The sequence below is a fragment of the Leptinotarsa decemlineata genome, unplaced genomic scaffold (genome assembly GCF_025532065.1).
Source record: "Leptinotarsa decemlineata unplaced genomic scaffold, Ldec_3_MD MMD2_tig00026336_RagTag_RagTag, whole genome shotgun sequence".
Lineage (NCBI taxonomy): Eukaryota > Metazoa > Arthropoda > Insecta > Coleoptera > Chrysomelidae > Leptinotarsa > Leptinotarsa decemlineata.
In genome coordinates, this window is record NW_027412692.1 from 14,281,901 (window position 1) to 14,303,948 (window position 22,048).

The 22,048-nt window shown below is 33.5% G+C and overlaps 1 protein-coding gene across 2 annotated transcripts in view; it reads left to right on the plus strand.

Annotated features, from left to right (window-relative positions):
• Positions 1-22,048, plus strand: part of LOC111507309 (kinesin-like protein CG14535) — a 306,053-nt gene that overhangs the window by 176,283 nt on the left and 107,722 nt on the right. Inside the window, exon 1 of one of the 2 annotated variants that reach the window (XM_074183246.1) lies at positions 8,244-8,537. The exons of the other annotated variant lie outside the window; for it this stretch is intronic. Coding sequence (XP_074039347.1) covers positions 8,500-8,537 — 38 coding nt within the window. The 5' untranslated portion in view covers positions 8,244-8,499. Of the gene's footprint in view, positions 1-8,243; positions 8,538-22,048 lie in introns of those variants that run through there. 2 annotated transcript variants of the gene reach the window in all.

The following is a 22,048-nucleotide window of genomic DNA, read 5'->3' on the forward strand; positions in this document are numbered from 1 at the left end:
ATAAGAGAATACAGTTTTGGTGGTTGTGGATTCATGATCAATGCTCTACATTTATCCTTTCCATTCATAATACAGCTGTCTCATTGATTAAACAAATATGCATTTTCATCAGCTTAAAAAGATCACAAGACATAAATTAAATTTATGATATTCAAAGTTCATGAACTGTCACATCAATCTATTTTTTGGTATTTGGCATTCTTGAAATGATATCTACAATATATAGTTCAGATAACGTTAGTTTAGATTACTAATGAGTTTCATCTTCCAATATTTGTTTATCTTCTTCTGTTTGTAATGATACGAAATAAAAATTATGTTTTCAACGTTGTCGATTTAACAGCAAAAACATATCAACATTGAATAAACAAATATGCATTCCCTTCAGCTCACAGAAAATGATCTAGTATAAGACATATATCTGATGTTCAATGTTTCACCAAATATTTCAATCATAAAAATAATATATGTATGATATCCTAGTTTGAAGCTGAACCTGGTACAGATGTTATATCTCATAATTTTGTGAGCAAAAACTCAAAGAATTTGAAAAACTCAGGGAGAAAATCTCGATGAAGCGTTCCTATTGCTTATCTTTGTAATTCTGAAACTCGTATCACACCGTGAATGACCAATAACGTGTAATCCTGCGAAATGGGAATGTAATATAATTTTTCTCGGCATAACAGAACAAAGGTCCCTTGCCCGCGGCACTCTTGTAATAAGGTAGACCAGAGAATAGAGCGACCCATTCGCTCTTTGGCTCATTTGGCTTCGGTATTTCTCGAGAGCTGTATTGGAGCACCATCTTAAGGGCGATAATGATGCTATCGCCGGGATTCATTTCCGGAGCTTGTTTAAAATCCCGGACCATTGTGCTCGACTTATAGAAGGTTTTCGTGACGACTTATCTAACTACTGGGGTCGGGCTAACTAAGTTTTGCGCCTTTCTTTTGTCGAAATTCATCTGCAGGTTGTTCAGTTCGCCGGCAGGGTATTGACTAGTTTATACCTATATTGACAGATAATACAAAATACTTCCAAATAATATAACTGAGTTGTTCAATACAATACAATATAACAGATTCATTCACCAATATAATATACACTAGACGCATGGCTAGTCAAACAATATAGTATGCTCAATAAATGTATATCAAATATATACAGTGTGCCTCAAAATGTTACCTACAAATGGAAAACTTATCCATTAATCAAGAAATTTCACTGCTTAACAAGTTTCAATCATCTCAAACCTAAATAACAAACATCAAATTCGAAAAAAAAAACACTTTACAGGAAAACTCGTATGTTATTTAAAAAATGTTTTCAAATTGGTGTTACCTCAAAAATATGGATTCACATTTTTATTAACTTTTCAACAATACGAGTTTCCCTATACAATAACTTCTTTAGGCATGTTCAATGCAATCTAGATTCTATCTACCTATAGTCCGTTCATAATTTGTTGATAGCTCACTGCAAGTTTGACCCTCATTAGAGAACTGAAATACAGAGAAGACAGCTAATATGATATAATAACAAAAACCAATCTAAAACTGGCAGTTTAAGATGTTTTCGACTAACCCACCTTGTATCTGAAGAAATACAATACAGCTATAAAACTTTTAATCCGATTATGTAGGTATTTTGGGTGGAAATGAGTGACCAGTGTCGTAGAGTATATGATTAAAACATTAGTTACTTTAAATAAATAAATATATTAATATTCTTAAACTGTAGGTACTGTAAACTGTATTTTTATTTTTAAAAAATTTCTTTATTTTATTCAAAAATAATAAGTTACTTGCAATTTGTAAAAGATACATTTATTTAATTAATACCTATTTTTAAATGATATAAACTACGATTACTTACAAAACTATTCAAATTCAAAATAAACAGGATCATCTTCGGAATCCGAGTCGTCTTGCAGGTTAATAATTAGCGGTTATGTCTCTACAGTCGCATCAATTATATTGTCAAGATCACACATTTTTTGTTCTTCTTCTATTGCATGTCTTACTGCATCTCGCCAATTTTGTTCTGTAATATATTGTAAAGACTCATATAACAATTCACGTACAGCTTGTATTTTATATGACGTATTTTTTCTAGCCACATAGCTTTTCATTTGTGCCCAAATGAGTTCAATTGGATTTAATTCGCAATGGTAGGGTGGAAGTCAAAGGACTGTGATGTTTCGTCTTTCCGCCATTTTGTCAACTACGTATTTCTTGAACTTAGATTTGTGTTGCCGGGCAATTTTTAAAAGTTATGCTTTAACCATTCCATCTTCGTAAGGCAGCCAGTCAATGATATCCTGTTTCTTCCACGCAGTCGTTGGAAGTCTTTCAACTAGTCGTGAATGATAAGGTGCATTATCTAATACTATAATTGAGTTTGGTGGTATATGTTCAATCATCTGCTCAAAATACTCTTCGAAAACATCAGCTGTCATCTCCTCGTGATAGTCTTTTGTGCTTTTGGATTCAAATTCCAACAAACCATGCTTAGCAAATCCTTTTTCACTGCCAATGTGAGAAACTATTAATCTACTGCCTTTACCAGAGGGTGGGGAAATACCAGTAGACCAACCTTCCATAAAGGCTTGCCTGGAGCTTGATATATTTTTATCTGTCCAAATTTTTGTGAGAGTATGAGCTGCGTTTACCCACGTTTCGTCCTGATAGTAAATTGGCCTTCCTTCAGCCCGAAATTTTCGTATAGATCTTAGATACTTTCTTCTCCAACATATTATCTCTTCCCGGTCAATCAAAAGTGATTTTCGGTCTGATTTCTCCCACCGGAAATTTAATTCTTTTAAAACTTGCCACAATTTGATTCGTCCGACATGAGGCAAATCCGGATCGTCTCTAACTTCTTGTAAAATTTTGTTTAAGTTGGGTATTTCTTTTTTGTAAAAAAATTCGTGAAATTTCCTTCGAATACCATTTTTGGCAAATTCATCAATTTCAATAGGTTTTCTCCCCCTCTTTAAGTATTCGTTTGTATTTGGGATAGCTATACCTTTTTTTTTTCTTTCTGATAGGAACCTATATATTGTTGACTCCCCTACGCCCGTCATGTTGGCACAACTCTTGATTATTTTCTGAACAGTGTTTGTGGGATTCTGAGAAACCAGAACATCGTGAACGTTCAAAACAATAGTCTTCTCTCTTGGTGAATAGACAGACTTACTGACTGTACGCAACAGTACCGGTGTAAAACTTGATGATGTTGATGATGATGACGAAGCCATCGCAAGCAATCAAACAAAACAAGCAGGAACGAAAGGTACGTATATGTTTGTAGGAATATGAAAAAAAGTTACTCACGCACTGCACAAAATTCGCAAAATAAATATTAGAGACGTTAATTACTGCCGTAGACGCCGAAACACCAACGAGCCGTAAATTAAATGCGATTAAAAAATGTACTAAACCAAAAATTATTTTCGTTCGTAACAACTTCACCCTTTCAAGGCAAGTTTCGAATATAAACTGAAGCTTTATATTTAATGAATAAATACCTCAGGAACCTCCGCCTATAATTTTACGAGTTTTACGACCGTTTTATGACTTGGGCCCTCATTTTGTGCTATCGACAAATTATGAACGGACTATAGTGCTTTCTAACACACATGACTTAAAAAGAGTTTTACTACCAAACGACTAATAATTTCACATTCTAGGAACAGGAACATTCAATTGGATATCTGATAAAATGAAACTCCATCAGGGGTTTATTAATTGCAAATATTCAACTACTTACTAATTCCAACATCAACATAGATAATCTAAAATTTCAACAAAATTAGTCCTATACTATACTATACTATACCATTAGTTATTCCAATAAAAATCTCCCTTCTCAATTTATTAAAAACCGTCGGAAACAATTCACCATTTCTAGGAAACTATTGATGATACACTCTGTACCGGCACTCAATTGAAATCTTCAACAACCCTCGAATAGAATCAAGGACGTTCGAGCAAATCCTCCGAGATTTTCATCTGTCTGCGTAACGATTGGCTTCGTTTAGTTGCAGGATTTCGAAGTTCCTGCTGAAATGTATTCGCAATATGCTTAGTCCTTTTGATAGGTGTAGCTGTTTTCTTTACCTCATTCTCCTTTGTTCGATGTTTTGTTGGATAGGGAGGTGGGTGAAGCAGTTTTCCTATATAGAAGTTGGACTTAAATATTTCAGGAACTCCTACAGGATGGAGTTCCTTATGAAACTGGAAGGCTCCATAAGCATTAGGGATATTTTTAATCCATAACAGCAGAATCACTTCTCAAGTGTATATTAAACTGATCTATAAGAGATGGAGATATTTCAATTCCTTGACCCCTTCGAGGCAGTTTATTACATGCATCTGGTTAACAGGATTGTTTGATGTGGTCTTTCGTGAAGAAATCAAGAGTTATTGAAGATAATCGAAACAAGCGCAATCACTGGTTTGGAAGTTTTGAAGTCAACTACTTTACGAAGAATTCTCACAAGTTAATGCGACATGGAGTTAAGTTGCTTACTGCTTATTTACTGGCCGGATTACAAATTTCTGACAAATACAACTGTAAAAAACGAATTTTTCATCTGTGATTGACCAAGAAGGTGTTGAGTAATGTTTTTCAACTGTGATTGGTTCGGAGGTATGAATTATCCATCATTGCCTAACATACTCAAAAATCAATGATCATATAATTGATATCATAGAATAGTCATAGAAAAATAGTACTACTCATTCGAACGAGAGTTTGTAGTAATGCAGTATGCGATATATCAACATGGCAATGTGAAAACATGGAAATTATCATCTGGATTACATTTTCAGTCGATTAGAATATCGAAATGTAGTACTTTAGAATAGCAAGTGATTCTACAGATGGATAATGTTCATTGTACCCCGATAAATGCATATCAGAAATTTATATTCCACACCGTATTCAGGTCATATTTAATGAAACAATATCATGGACTGTATGTGTATATGAGAATCGAGTAATTAATTGTCTATCCAATATGAAATTCGAATGTACTAATAATGAGTTACGTGATCTGTTCATCGGGATATGGTAATAACAATAATAATATGATTCCAGTACAGAGTTATCTTCAAATTCACAAATTAGAAAATATGTTGCATCAACTGATAGAAACTACAACCGGAGTATATTTCATGTAGTAGTCAGGTGGATGATGAGTTCTACTCATAAAATTTCGCAACTTTCAACTACTCTATATCGACTGACCCGAGCTGGGAATGACCCGTTAATTCTTAATTCTCAGGGTTGCAGTTTGTAGAGAAACGAAAGCTGGTTGATAGAAAAACTATTCTTTTTGAAAAATATTATGCCTTACTTTGATGAATGTACAGTGTTGCTAGAAACTGACGCTATCAGGCTCATTTTCACTTGAATTCATCATCCAAAAAATGAAATCTTAACGTAATTTGAACGAAAATGGGCGTGACGTCACCAGATATATTTATCAAACCGGCAAGAAATCTCCACTAGTTTCAGACGTTTCTGTGTGAGCGATATAGACGGGTAAATTCAGTGAAAAATTCAAGTCTCTATTCTTATCATATTCTTCTCTGATTTACTGACCATCGACTGTCTTCTTAGAAAATTCTAGAACAGTTTTCTCAATAGATGTATCTGAAAAAACTCTTGGAAACTAACGATACTCTTACAGTTTTCAAAAGCAGTGAAGTTTTCTTCTTTCTTCTTGTCGTAAATAAAACAAGAAAATGGGATTGTTTGGTTTACTCTATAGAATGGCAAAATTTTTGTTACATTCCAACAGCAACAGTTTATTATTATCATCTGGAAAATTGAAAACTAATTACTAGGTTGCCATGAAATGATATGAGTGATTGATGAAGGTTGGTTTGTCGTCGGAAAACACAAAATATACTTTCGTGTGAAACTGAAATAAACAAGCACGAACTTTTACCGTTTCAACAATACCAAATTATATCAATGATATGATTTGTGTTGCAGATTATTATATTAATTATCATAATGATGAATTAGCTTCATAGATTTTCAACAGAACATGATACACCAAACCACCTTTTTCTATTCGGGCATAAAAGAAAAAGTTCACGCATGCATGAAGGAATACATAAACATGATGGTTATTTCTGATGAATTCAATTATTCGAAACCTATCTTCGACTAGATGAAGGTGGATTGAATCTGCTGCGGGACTGCTAATAGTCGTGGTCTGTCTGTTGAAATATGTTTTTCCGTTAACCAACTGTCGCTCTCCAACGAAAGAAAACTCTCAAAAGTCGAAACTTGTGCGAGCTAAGGATCAACTTGGTCTTACCTTTTAACGTGCGATTACTAGAACGAGTTATTTTAAACCATTATGCCGAAATTATGTGATATTTTTACAGTTTTCTTCGACCACTTTGAAAATATCATGAACATGAACTTTTTTCAAAAATATTGCCAATTATGTTGTTGTGATGCTCCGAACTAATTCAAAACTGTACAGTTAGTCAACTTCCATGCGTATAGTATATAAGAAATACTGAGGAAATCAGAAAAAGACTCTGGGAGAGAACCATTCATGACTTTTTGATATTATCAGTTACAGGGAAAGGATGGAAGTGATTTAAACCTTATTTTGGAACCTATCAAAAACACTTCTCCCTCATCATAACAAAACTGCTGTCTCTCGACGTGCGTTTCGATAATCAATACTAGCATCATCAGGAGAAGTGTAATAATAGTGTAATAAAGACACGCCTAAAAAAGCCTCTGTATGGCGAAACACGTGTTGCGTTTTTGTAAAACTGTTTAGTGAAAATTTCACAAAGTGTTTTTTGAATACGAAAATCAAAATGTTTCACTGTTGCACCTCAAACATTGTTTAGTGACACTCATCAAAAGATATATTTCTCTTCAAATCCTGGAAACAATTTGGCTGCTTTAATTTTCCTCCAATCTGTCATCAAAGGAAGATGTCAAATCAAATTCATATTGCTGTTACTTACTCTAAGTTATGACTACATATGTTGAGAATTAATAATCCAATAAAGCCACTCCATAGTTTTTTTTTCTAACGAGACTTTTATTTATTACGACATTAGTATATATCATTAAATTTCTAATTGGAGCGCGACCTTAAAATATGTTGAATATCATATTTCATAAAGCGACATGGATACCATTCCCGCTGGATAGATTTTCATATAACTCGGCTTGAAATGAAATTACATTTTTTACGTTTATCCATCAAATTTAAGTATTCATTATATATTTCAGTTTTTTACTCTATTCGAAATGGAAATACTGAGTTACATGAGAAAAGTTATTTAATGTTTTTGTTCAGAAGAATTGTGACTTCACATAAAGGCCACAAATTATTTACGAGGTGATAGATGAACAAGTGAACATTTCCAATATACTTTTATTATCATTGTATTTTTTCATCTGTAGCAACTGAATAAACTCGTATTTTTTAACAATAGAATTCCATTGTTGAAATGTATCGTGCCTTGATAAAAGACCGTAGAGCCAGCACCCAAGTCAACCAACTTACTTGACTCGGCTAGATGTATTAATTGTACGTCGCTTATTGTTTTCTATGCCAATAAAACTGCTACTATTCAGATTGTTAGGATTGGAATTGCAAATGTCTTATTATATCAATATGTTTTTATTTCTGAAGTCAGGAATACAAAATAATTTTAACATTTCATCATTGTGTATATAAATATATATGTTGTTATATTGATTGATAATTTGTATGATAATCACACATAGGTACTGTTCTAACAGTATAAATAATGTTTGTGCTGAGAGAGAAAATACTTTTAGCGATTAGTTTTTTGGGAAAAAATATTTCTGGCATTTCATTTCTCCATTGTTAAATACAAAATGTGGGAAATTTTCGTATTTCACTTTAAACAATTTCAAAACAATTTCATCAAAATCGGGGCTGGTTTTGAGGACTTTCAGAAAACATTGATTCGACCATCAGAATCGTTCTAAAAAGTATATCAGAAACAATATTCAAAACCGAAAAATCAACTCCATCATCAGCCAATTCCCTCAAAGACCCTTCAGGGACTTCAAATAAACCATCCAACCGAATGCGCAGTTCTACAGTATAAATCTACATCCTACAGCGGCAGTCAGTAGCGCGTCGACTACCGTCGCGACGCCAATGTTACATCTGAAACATTTTCGGGGGCACTCGCATGCGGCTCTGAAACTCCAAATTGAATTATCAAAGTTACAATGAAAAATTAAAAGACTGTTAATGTTAGTTTAATAAACTTTTATTAATGTTGATTAAACGTTTATTGGTAGTTGCAGAAAAATTTACGAGATTTTATTTACGTTGGATGTTGTGTATTGTTGAAAGGATTTGAAACTTCTTAATTTCACTTCGGAAGTTTGGGGAAGTATTAAATGGTGGATTATCTGTTGGTGGGTAGTTAATTAATTGTTGGAAATTAGTTTTACCGGGTCTACATGGCTTCAACAAGTGAGAGTCCAGGACGGGAAGGAAGGTAATTGAAATTTGTTGCTTATATTAAAATTTTCTAGTCTTTTCACAAATATTTTAGAGTATTTCCTTGAGTTGCTCCAGATAACATACAGTATAAAGTGACTGAAAAAATCAGTTCATTGTGAAGTATTTTCATTTTTTTTTCATTTTCAAGGAAGTTGAGAAATTTGGAAAAAATATCTTTGTGGTGATAACTCTTTGATAGGCCTGAATAATTGAAGGAAACAATCTTGAAATTGAAACGTTTTATTCCAAAAATGATGTTTGTGGTGCATGCGAATATTTTGTTTTGCTTCTCTGAATCGAATATCTATAGAATTATCATAGAAAGAACTGTATGTACGAGGTCTGTTCAAAAAATGAGGTGAATGTTCAAATTTCGCGGGCTACATACATTCATTGGAATGTCAAGGTTTGCCCCAATAAAGCGAAAACAGCTTCTATGATATTCTTAAACCGAGGAAATGATGCTCAGTCGTTAAAGTTGTTAGGAATTCACTTGGACAGCAACTTGCCGTGGAAAACTCACACAGATAATCTTTCGAGTAGGTTATCTAAGGACATTTATGATATTAGACAAGTTAAAATTAATTTAGGTAGGGAAGCGGCTATTATGACATACCCTTCACTATTTCATAATGTTATGACACATGGATTATTAAATTGGGGACATCTATCTATTTACAGCCTATTGTTTTACTCAAAAAAAGAGCAATTAGAGCAATTGTAGGTTTAAACAGATTGGAAAGTTGTATGCCGTGGTTTGTACAGCTAGGTATTTTGACGTTACTTTCATCAGTCATATATACTAACTTGGTATTCATAAAAAAAAATATCAGTAACTATCAGACACTTAGTGATAATCATAACTATAATACAAGAAATAGAGACAACCTGCTGATTCCACAACATAAATTAGCAAGTACAAGTCGCAATTATCTAGGAACGAGTCTGTTTAATAAATTAACTATTGAATTGAAAGATACACACCCAGAAATATTCAAAAAGAAACTAAAGAGTATTCTGTTGTGGAAAGCCTACTACGAAGTAAATGATTTCGAATTGTCCCAAGTTAATTTGAATTACAATTCCTGTTATTTTTTCATTCTTTTGGTTAAATTTGTTTCAAATTATTACATAATACTCCTTTCTACCTCTTATATATATATAAATATGACTTACAGATTTGTTAATAATCTATATGGACCTTAATATGTTTATGTTTCACTTTTAAATTTTGTTTCATATGTCATGTGTTAGTAATTATGTTGTAATTTTACGTTGTAAATAATTTATAATTCACACATATGTGTATTTTATGTGACTTCTCCAGACACCATGGTGTACTTGTGATCAATAAAACAAACCAAAATCAAATCAAAATTCGATCACCGTAGCGTAGTGCATCAGGAGTTACTGCCACATAATCGTACGATCAATGAGAAGTTTTATCTGGAAGTTATGCGTGCCTGCGAAAAGCAATACGACAAAAAGCCCAGGATTGGGAAGAAACAATTCATAGCTTTTGCATAACGATAATGCATCTGCTTACTTGTCATTGCTTGTTCGTAACAACACCGTAATCATGTCTCAGCCATCGTATTCACCAGATTTGGCCCCTGCGATTTTTTCGTGTTCCCAAAATTGAAGAGACCCATGAAAATATAGCGTTCTGCGACGATTGGGGAATTTTTGAAGAGACCTCGTATGGACATCATTTCAGAAAGTAAATCAGCTTTCTGTGCTGAATCGCAAACATAAGAGGAAAATAGAGAAAAAGCGATACAGTGAACCAAATCTATTCTATGAAGTGAGTAATCTGCACCCGTGAAAGAATGACATTTTATGATTTCCTCTCTATTCCGTTCAAATTATTCCGCAGGGGATTTTCAATTATTCCCCGTTATTAAAATTTCATAACTTCAATCCGAGGAATATAATCCGTTGGCATTCCACTGAAAGATACAGATTATCCCGTCAGAATTCCAAAACAAATAAGCCTCTCCCAAGGAACGAGATTACAAGAGAGTTATAGTTCACTCTCTGGGTGCATATAAACGTGTCTGAAATGATGAGGGTACTCAGGAACGGAGTAAAAACGCACTTTGACATCATACATTTATGTTGTGAAATACAAAACGGGGTTGACATTACTTCCACTACTTTAATAACTAAAAAAAGTGTATTTTACTGAATGTTTAAATTTAACGACACTTAAAATTTAACCGCGTTCAACTTCATATTTTTTTATCCTACGTTCATTTTCGAGGGTATCGACTGTAACTATATTTCACTAATTCCCTCTATCAATTCCATATTGATAAAAATATATTCTTCATAAGACATTTTCTGTAGAAAAGTCAGTTGTTATACTAATGAAAAAAGTAATACCATCACATCGAAAATGATAACGTCTGATACGAAAACGTCTGATATACGAAATCCGCTCATTTCATCACATTGCTGATCATTAAGTAATTCATCTGACGATAAAGGTGGAATATAAATACCCAAACATAAAAGAGTTTATTATATAAACACCAATTCATCTAGTTGAAATGACGTTACGTCTCACCAAATTATTTTCATTTGCTTTCATCCAAAAGCGACTGAAACAAGGTGTATTTTCTTAGGCTCTCAGAGACCACCGAATAAAAACAAGGGAAACATGACAAACAGGCTAATAAATTTCGTTGTCTCAGTCAAGAAAAGTTAATGAGGGGTTTATATCTGCAAAGGAATTAACGTTTTTGTGTCTTCTTGTTTATTTTTCTATAATCTTGAAACCACAATCTCGTGTGGAGATGACAGGATACATGAATTACTTTCAGCAATTATTTTCTTCGGCGAATTACCTTGGGTTGATGTTGATGAAAGTGATATTCATTAGGAAGTACCAAAAATATCATCTAGAGAATAAAGACTGAGTACAAATCTGGTTTATACGGAGTGTCCTAATGAAACCAGTCACTCTGAAAAACACACTTTCTGGCCAAAAAGGCTTCATGTTAGAGCATGAAGTGCATCTCCCTTACCACCCTTTAGAGCTATCCTATTTTTTTCAAATGAGAGTGACACTCAACTGCTAGTAAGTTCTAATCACATCTAAAATTTGAGCATGTTATTTTTGTAAAAACTGATGTCTTTCGGGGAGAGAGAAACTATGTGGTATACCATTTTCATTTTCTAAAAATAATTGTTAAAACATCAACTATTAGTATGTTCCAGATCAGATAATTGAGTCTAAGGTAGGTATAACTATCTGGAAAGTCAGAATATAATTCCTAATTTACTTGTAAGAACAAATTGATAAGTTAATGATTAATTATAACACAGTAATTCGTCGAAGTATGATTATCCTGTAAGAATTTGTTCTTGAACATCTACAATCATAGTAGTGTAATGAACAATGTTTACCCTTTTACTGGTAAATTAAGAAATGAATTTGTAATTTTAGGTAGTTGAATCGAATCTTGAATTGATTATATCTGATTGGACCTCAGGTAGTAGCTAATGTTTTAACAGTTTAAATCATTTGAAATTAAAAGTTATTTATCATTTCTGCCTGAAAAAACTGTCATATAACGAAACACTTTTCGCGGTTTTGTAAACCATCTATAATCTATAGTGTAAATCTCACAGTGAACTGTATTATGTAGTAAGTTTTGTAAATAATGATTTGGGGTGATAAATATTCAGATGATAGTTGAGATTCAAAGATAATCAAATACCTAATTGATGAGGCTAATTTTCTTCTCGAAAACAGATGGTCTTCAAGTTTTTCCCGTTTTCTTTGGTACTAACTTGGATGATACTAACTTGCTATTTCTTAAAGAGAAGAAAACTGTCTGATCTATTGATGATGTACAATATGTCGCTTATATGATTTTTGCAAAAATACCTATCATTGGACATACCTTTTGTAGAGATCTGGAAAACTACGCCATTTCGAAAAAAAAAACAGACTACTGACATTCAACAAGTGTGAGGTATCTAACAAGTGCTATAAATTTATTTTTATTCATCATTCATTTTCCTAAGTAATGTTATTGCATATCTCTAGTCGTTCAATAAATATATAAATACCAAAATAAATGAATGAGTGAATGAATCTTATTTCTGGCTCAACCTGTATTCACTTGACTGCCCAATTCATTCATTCCATTTTTTATCTTTTTCTGATCGCGGTGCACCTCCGTTACTCTTTTGACTGGAAGATGAATAAGAAAAACATGTAGGTATCGGATAATAAATTAGAGTATTCCGGTCCGGAAAAGCAAATGAAGTATCTCTATCTCAACAACAAATCGACGCGTCCTTACCTTGCTTCACTTAAACGTTGAAAGCTTTACGTCGAGCAGCTGACTTAAATATGATTTATATCGCGATATGCGTGTTATTTTAAGTCAACTTAAGTGCTTCTTTATAGACTACAGTTGCATTTTGTAACTATCGGTGGTCACGTTTGTGCATTTTATTACTCTTCCTCTTGTATTTGAGTTATGTCATGTTCCTGTAGAAAACGCTGAGAACTATGGATTGCGATTTTATTACCATTGCTGGCAGTGTACATTTTTTTTTCCAAAATGAATAGTTGTATGTGGTGTACACAACAGCTGGTGAAAGATTTAGGTTCGTCAGGTTCAAGCTTCTAACGAGTACCATAGATATAAAGTCAGTACTTAACCTACTGAAAAATGTGGAGGTATTTGATAATACTTTGACAGCTGACTTGATAATTTGAAGAAATAACGTTAAGTACAATTCAGAAGTTCCTTTTTTTTCCAGAAGTCTCCAGGTTTGTCCTGTAGAAGGACAAACCTCACAGACATCATGATGCAGAAAGTAGGCTGATGGGGATTTACAATCGTTTATCTCAGCAATTATTCAAAATTTATTTTATTCTGGTACCAAGGATGACCTTAAGGCTTTCAAACTCACTAGTTCGTTTAAACATGTTCTACAAAGAGATTTGGGAAAAGATCTTGGAAATTGTTTTCGGTTTCGTGGAAGTTACGCGTCTCGCCGTTAGAAAAAATCGCTTCGATCTACTTTTCCATATCAACTACAGACATATAAAGAAGTTTATGGATTTTTAAAATTTCATTTCACAACGTACAGTATATTCATACGTTACTCGTATACAGGGTGATTCAAAAGTACTTTGACAAACTTCAGGAGGTGATTCCTCATAATATTCTAATATGAATTGTCCAAATAAATAAATGTCCGGAAACGCTTCGTTTACAAGATACAGGATGTTGAAGTTTTACTTTTATTTTCGTTTTTTTCAAATAACTTTTGAAATACTGAACTTAATTAAACGAAATTTGGTAATAGGAGGTTTTTGAGGTGTCGAATTCGAACCTGATGTTCTTATTGCTCTTACTCTTAGGGGGGCCACCTACACGTCTTTTTCTCTAAATATTTGGACTTACTTCAAGTCGATTATTTGATAATCGATGCATGTTGAAGTTATTTCGAATATTTTGCATTTTTCACAAGAATGCTTTGGAAATAAATTTGACGTTTGTGAGTAGTTTTGGTAATTACATATTTTGTGACAGTTAGACGTTTTGTTGAAGTTTCCGCAAGAGAAGAAGAAAACACTTATTTTGAAAAAATGGATTATTTAAACAATAATGCTCATTTAGCCGATATGCATTTCGTTTATGGCCTTGCGGATGGCAATGCGCGCGAATCAAGACGTATTTACCAGGAGCGATTTCCTAATCGAGTACTGCCTTCAGCTCCAACATTTGCTAGTCTACACCGTCGTTTGACAGAAACAGGTAGCTTCAAGAGGGCAGCTGATATTATTGGAAGACCACGAGCAGTCCGAACCCCAGAATTGGAAGAAACTATTTTGAACGCTCTCGAGGAGAATCCAGAAACAAGCACAAGAGTAATTGCTGAAGCTGTCAATTCTACTCAGTCCACAGTTTGGAGAATTATCCACGATCAACAGTTTTATCCATACCATATTCAAAGGGTACAAGCTCTTTTGCCACGAGACTTTCCCCAACGCATTACAATGTGTCAATGGTTTTTGAGAAAATTGGCTGGAAATCCTCAATATTTGAGATATGTACTCTTCACGGACGAGGCAAACTTCTCCCGAAATGCTATCACAAACTTTCATAACAACCATGTTTGGGCTCTCGAAAATCCGCACGCAGTTAGTGAAAGGCATTATCAGTATCAATTTTCTGTAAATGTATGGGCGGCAATAATTGATAATTACTTGATAGGTCCTTTCTTTCTTCCGCTCCGACTGAATGGCGCAACTTACAGACACTTTTTAGAAAATGAATTGCCGGGACTACTTCAGATTGTACCATTAGAAATTCGTATCCGCATGTGGTTTATGCATGATGGGGCTCCGGCCCATTTTAATTTTAAGTTTTCAAGTCCAAATATTTAGAAAACGGTTGCTTACAGCGACTAGTAACAAGGGTAGCTTATTTACGTAGATATGATAGAGGAATCGATTTTTTTTACTGAAAAATGTGCTATAGAAGTACGCCCAAAAAAGTTATGAATCTTTAAAAAAGAAAAAGACGTGTAAGTGGCGCCCCCTACGAGTAAGAGCAATAAGAACATCAGGTTCGAATTCGACACCTCAAAAACCTTCTATTACCAAGTTTCGTTCAATTAAGTTCAGTATTTCAAAAGTTATTTGAAAAAAACGAAAATAAAAATGAAACTTCACATCCTGTATCTTGGAAACGAAGCGTTTCCGGACATTTATTTATTTGAACAATTCATATTAGAATATTGTGATGAATCACCTCCTGAAGTTTGTCAAAGTACTTTTGAATCACCATGTATGTTGGTCCACACACTAGCTTCTGGATAAAAGATGATCCTTATCACAAGGATAACGCCTGTAGGTGCAAAACTTCAAGAGAATCGTTCCAAGGGTTATATGAGACGTGTAACTATGCTGACTCTGACATTATTACTCCTTTTTGGGGCAATTTAACTCGTGATTTACTTTATGCAGACTTCCTTATAATTATATGCTAAGGATACCACGGTTAACTGAACCAAAAGTGGATTATATTACTGGCGTTCGGGAGTATCTTGGATGTTTCAAAAAATTGATAGTCGTTATAAGGCTTTCGTTTCGTTTTTCTCAGATTCTAATAAATGTTTCACTTGCAAGTTCATCTGATTGTTTCCATGAGTTGGGATTACATTTTAAAAGATTATCTAAAAGTGATAAATTATATACAGAAGCATTCATTATAGGAGTTGTCAGTTGAAATCGATTTTTTTCAAATAGGTGTCCAATGCCACAAATGAATATTTGTGAAGGAAATTAGTTTTTTATCGAACTTTATGGGAATATTCACTTTACACGATTAGAAAAAAACGTCCAAGAAAAGTCTTCAAAAAAATTCATCTAGAAATAATTTTTCCCGTATTAACACTGAATTATACAAAATTAACTTTTTCTTTTTTATTTATACTTCAAACATTCGTTATGGAATTGAATCAGATATTACAATAAAGTACAATATAGCTATGGGAAAGATTAAATAACTCCTTGGTAATTTTTTTGTTTCTCCTACTTCAGTCTTTCCGATGATTCTCTTACTCGAATATTCAACAAAAAGTTTTATAATTTCATGAAACTAACACCTACTTTCCATTTTATTCATTGGGAAAATACCATTAACTTGTCACTTTCTTTCATCCCAAAAAGTAAGATTATCGCCCTTAACATTCCACCCCGTACTCGTGATGTATGCGCCCGCTTTATTAGATTATAAATACAAAAGTGGAAACTTAGCTTATGAGAGAAGTCACGTGAAATACACCCCTCGCAAGTTCTTTAACACTTCGGGCGATTTATAACTTATCCCATTACAAACTTAATGATATATGACATCATATATTAGTTGGTGGCAATCGATTTGGTGAAGTTCTTTGAAGTTCTGCAACGAACAATGAGTGTTTGTCAAGTTTTTTTAATACCAAGACTGGTCTGCTGAATCCTGGTGTATTTCTCTATCTGGAGTGTGTATTTACGATGAAAAAAATCTTGTAGCCACTCCCTTGGAAGGGTGAAATCCAACTCTTAAATTTCTAATCGGAGTAGATAGAGTCAAGTGATACCTCGTTTCAAAGTTCATTTGATTTTGAATGAAACTGGCTGATTCTTGATGAAATTCCATATCAATTCTTGACAGTTTTGTAAACCTACCATAACGAAAATTTCATTTTACTGTAAGTTTCCATTGACTTTTCTTTTCAACGCTTTCCGTAAAAGTATGGACGATGGCCTTTCTCCTTACGAAGACACTATCCAGATTTTATAGGGCTTTCTGAATCTTAAGTGAAGTTAATGCCATCGTATTGAATTGCACAAGATATATACGTGGATTATGATGGTTACAGGTCAGTCGAATTTCAGGGGTACCACAAGGGTCCAACTTGGAATCCTTATTTCTAATTTTCATTGATGATTCATCTCATTTGTAGGAATGTGATTATCTTCCTTTTTGCTGATGAACTAAAAATACATAGCCGTATAAATGATTTGAACGATTATCAGAACTTACAGAATAAACTCCATTTGGAAACCGTTAGTGTGTCAATATTGTCAAATGTAATGTTGAGTCGTTCTGTAAAAAACCAAACGTTATGACATGCCATCAACAATATTGGGAGTTGTATTCGATCCTTACGGAATGTTATCGAAGAAACACAGTTCTGTTCCAAAATTTGTTTTGAAGTCATTTTGTATCAAAAGCGAAATTGTTAATTATCTTGGAAATTGTTCCTGGTACTTTCTGTAGTATACAAAAAATTTTAATGTTTGAGTTCTTATCATTGCCTTCGTACTTTGTCATCTACTGTCGCGTCGCATTCTCATATGCAAAACTCGTTTCGGATGAATACTTCCATGTATGATGTAATATTGGCATCATTTATTATTTCTCATCTCGCACGGATGCCACGTCGATGAGATCTACATATAAAACGTTCACACTCGTCAATATCGAGCGAGTATCACACTGCCTCGGCTCCTGATCACGTTTCCCATCAGTCTTAAATATCGTATGTTTTTTTGATGTGATCGAAGTTCATCAATGCCAATATTTTATAGAAGCTTGGTCATTTCGAACTGAATAATCATGTTTCATTTTCGCACACTATGGGCTTAAAAAAACCTTCAATTTGATTGTGATTTATCATAAGCATTAGCTCATGTCGATTTGATTATATTGAAGTCTGCTAGATTCACTCAAAACCATTAACGGGGAGGTTGAAATTCCTTGCATGGTATTCAAACCACAACAGAATAAATCCTAATTTGAAGGACCCAGAGTCTTATTTTTGTACTGCAGTTGCTAACCCGTTCTTTATTGTTTTTTTCAACTGAATGTACTTGGGATTCAAAAAGCATAGGTCAGCTTTGTCAAATATTAGCCAGTTAGTTGCTTCAGTGTGTTCTTCAGCGGCTGTGCAATACAGGTTCTAAAGCTGTAATATTTCCCAGCTTGCTTTTTCTATGAACTGTCAGTACATATTTGGCTGAGCAATCTCTTTCAACTCTTGAAAAATTGAAAACATATTCAAGAAATTAAACTGAAAAAAGACTGGCTTTCATGTTCATGTTCAAAGTTAAGGAAAAAGTAATTAGGATTTTTTTGACTAATGTAATTGTTAATTGTTAATTGGCGGATAAATTTTAGAGATCAACTGTCATTGGGTCTTTTGAAATTTGAGTGCATAAATAATTTTTCTCGTAGATCAGTTTTACGATTATGACCAAGTTTTTATCATAATGGAAGAATATTTATGTAGTGGTCCTAAATACCCTGAAGCAAGCTCCCTCGAAATATATTTCGTCCGAGAAAATACAGATAGGGCATTCAAAGAGAATGTTATGAAATGCCTCATATTTTTCTTAATTTCAAACGCTAAACAACTCTCTTGGATTCAGAAGAACAGCTATGAAAACCTTGTTTCAGCATGGATTAATTGGGGTTTTAAGATTCATGTGAACTGTACTCGTATTCTGATTCTTATATCTAGGAAAATTCGTGAGTTATCAGTTCTCTGTAATCATTTAAAATTTAGCACCTGTTTTCTGGCTGAAATTTGGATTGGAAAGTTCATTCTCATTTCTGATCAAGTTATAAGCATAAGAACGTGTTACGTTGTTGTATGTGAATTCTCTAAGGTGTTCAATTGAGGAAACTATTATATAGCATATTAGACCGACAGTTGACAGAGTTTCTCAAAATTTCTATATTTCGATAAGCATCATTTTCTTCACTAATTCGTCAAATATAAAGTTTGGGTCCTCCTGGAGGACTATAGTGGATACATCTACTATTTACATTATAAATACTGGGTCTATACACATATTTTTGCTTTTCACTGTGTATAATTAGGTTGACATTTTATATATTACAGACAAAGAATGAATAGAGAAAATAAGAGAAAACCATCAAACAAAACTTTGCTCTCCTCATATTGTTTCATGTCATTTTGTTTTAAGTTTTCTCTCAGCTTTTCAGCTTAGTGCCTTTGACGTGGAATCCCTTGCGAAAAAAATGTTACTTTTTGCTCTTCTTTATGACTTGGCATTTTCAAAATGAAGGCTGTTGGAAACTCGTATGTCCATATTAGAAACGTAATCATTCAGTGAACAAGAAGAAAATATATTCTGTAAATTGTGTGATCCGTCAGAAAGCGGACAATAACTATAGAGCAATACACCTATTTTTGATTTCCATTGATCAGTATGGATATAATTATTGATTGCTCGTAATCTCCCAGAATTTCCATTACGTTAACAATTTGTAAGACATGACATGAACAATCTGAGATTGGTTCCAGGTAATTTCCAAAATGAAAATTCAATTATACTTGCTGGAAATATTTTACAGAATCACTAGATACCCTTTTTTTTAAATCATCTAAATTTTTAGTTGTGGAAACCAGTCCAGTTGAAATATCACTCCTCCAATAATTCACCGAAATCGTTTGCTAGCTGAACAATCAAATTACCTTTTCCAAATACCAGACAGGGCAATATTTTCCTGCACGTTTATTTAGTACAGGTTGGAGGTTGGGCCGAAACATAACTCTGGAAGGCATTGTCTGTGGCGAGATCACATTAGCAATTAGCGAATGTGCGACTTTATGATCCCATTCGTTGTGTTCCACGTGAAATGCACATACACATGTTGCAGGCTGCTATTTCCGTTAATGTTCTTGTACGTGTACCTTGAATACTGGGAACTGTTCATGACACTCGCCCATTAGACTGGATACGGGTATAGATAAATTCAGATGTACAGGATACTTTTTCAATTTCAATTAACTTGAGTATTGTGGAGGATTATGGGGTTATTTCTCTGTGGAATGTGACACATGAATGTTCATTCATTCATTCACTAAGCTGATCTATGATATAGTTACCGGAAATATAAAACATTTTCACTTTGTCGGTGTAGGTTTGGTTCATAGCTCTACAGTACAGTACAGTTGATAGAAAATAATCTGTTATTATGTAGGTCTTCAATTTTGTGGCGAACAACAATAAAGTTTTCCAAAATTGTTTGGTAATCCCATAAATATTTATCCGATATTATAGACTGAAAAAATCAATAAATATAATGCGCAAATTTCATATGTTACATGTTTTCAACAAAAAAATGAATATTTCGAGATAAAATTTCCAAACATTAATCTCTTTCAACTACTTACACTGTAGGTTCTGGTGAATACCTGCCGAAAAACATGTTTACAAACTGCTCCGGAAAAGTTAGAGATATTTCTTATCACCAACTTCTATGGAGCAGTTCATTTCAAAAGACCTTTCGAAGTTACTGTATTACACATGTTGGATTTTAGGTATCGGGTTTTTGTGATAATTACAAATTGAATTATTCAGGGCATCTTTTTATTCACAACAGTTTAAGGCGAATTAATAATATGGTACTATATTTTTGGGAAAGGAAGGTTTTGGCGCTCTACTCCATCCCCATACAAAAAATGAGGGGATTTTTCAAAGTAAGAGAGGAGGCAATCAATTTCAAAATAAACTCTTTACCAAGATATATAGATCAACTACAAACTTTCATATAAACATTGAATTACACGAAAAAAAATAATACTTTCGAAACAACTACTTTTACATGAACATCAAATTACACAAAAAACTTATATCGAGTCACTAAACTCAAAACTTTTCGATTGATCACATGTGTTCGCCTTCATAGGTGACTGTTTCAATCCATTATCTCATTAATTCAACGACCAAAACATGAATTCAACCAGATTTATTTTATGACATATCTGCGAATATCTTAGATTGTACATTCAACTTTTGTATTGTTAATTATAAGATTGGGCTGAAAAATAAATAAAAAATATGTAAAGTGTCCTTTCTTTCCTATGAAACTTATGGGTTCGATATATTTACACACTCAGAAAAAAATGTTCACCATTTTCTTCACTTGTTAGATAAATAACCATTTACAATAAATTACTGTGTGTTTTCTGGTTAGAGTCGAAATAAAATTAAGCATTGTAACGAAAAATTAGAATAAATTTTGTTATCCATATTTTAGTCCTCTAAAAAATATATTCAAAATTTCGCATATGACAATATTTTATTGCAAAAAAGTTACAATAAATAAGCACGCCCCTGCTTTCATCAGACCACCAAAAGAATTAGATTTCGCAGTTGGCAGTAATATTTCTCGACTGGGTGCACATTCCAAGGGGACGAAAACTAACAGATAAATCTGAGATCCCTAAAACGAGTACGTCTTTTTATTTCACGGATTTTAAGGAGGTAAATGGGATATGAAATAAGCTGACTGCTAACATCGTGATTCCAATGCTTTTTACGGGTGTCTACAAAGTTGTTTACTCGGAATTTGAATAAATGATGAGATAGGGGTGACGAAACATTCTGAAGTATATTTAGTAATAAGTAGGAAAATACTTCAGCTCATGATGCTCAGTAAAAATATACAGACTATCTTATTCTTTGATGAAATATTTTATTTTTTAGTTCATCAATGAAAACCAGGAGCATTGACAACATTAATGAGAAAGAAATACATAATTCGAAGAATAACAATGGTGACTATGGAAAGGGGGATGTATTTGAGGTTTCGTGCTACTTTTTTGTCATGTACATGCCAAACCTGATACAAAATATAAACGAATAGGATCAGTTTCACAGATTGTTCGCTTTTTATCGGAGACGCCGCATTTTAATCAAAATTCTTCGTAAAACATTCCCGTATCGCTAATTAAAGCAAATATTAACATTCTGCGCCGCACCGAAATTCGTTGAAAATTTTATAAAATTTCAAACTTTGTTAACGGAAGAATAACTCGAATGAGCCAAACAGGCATTGTTTAATTAAAAACTAGGAATGCTCGCCATGTCCGCCGGTGTTGCTCTCGGTAACGAGAGCGCGTGAAACAGACATATAGAGGACCATTCGAGAATACGAGGATCATCAGGTT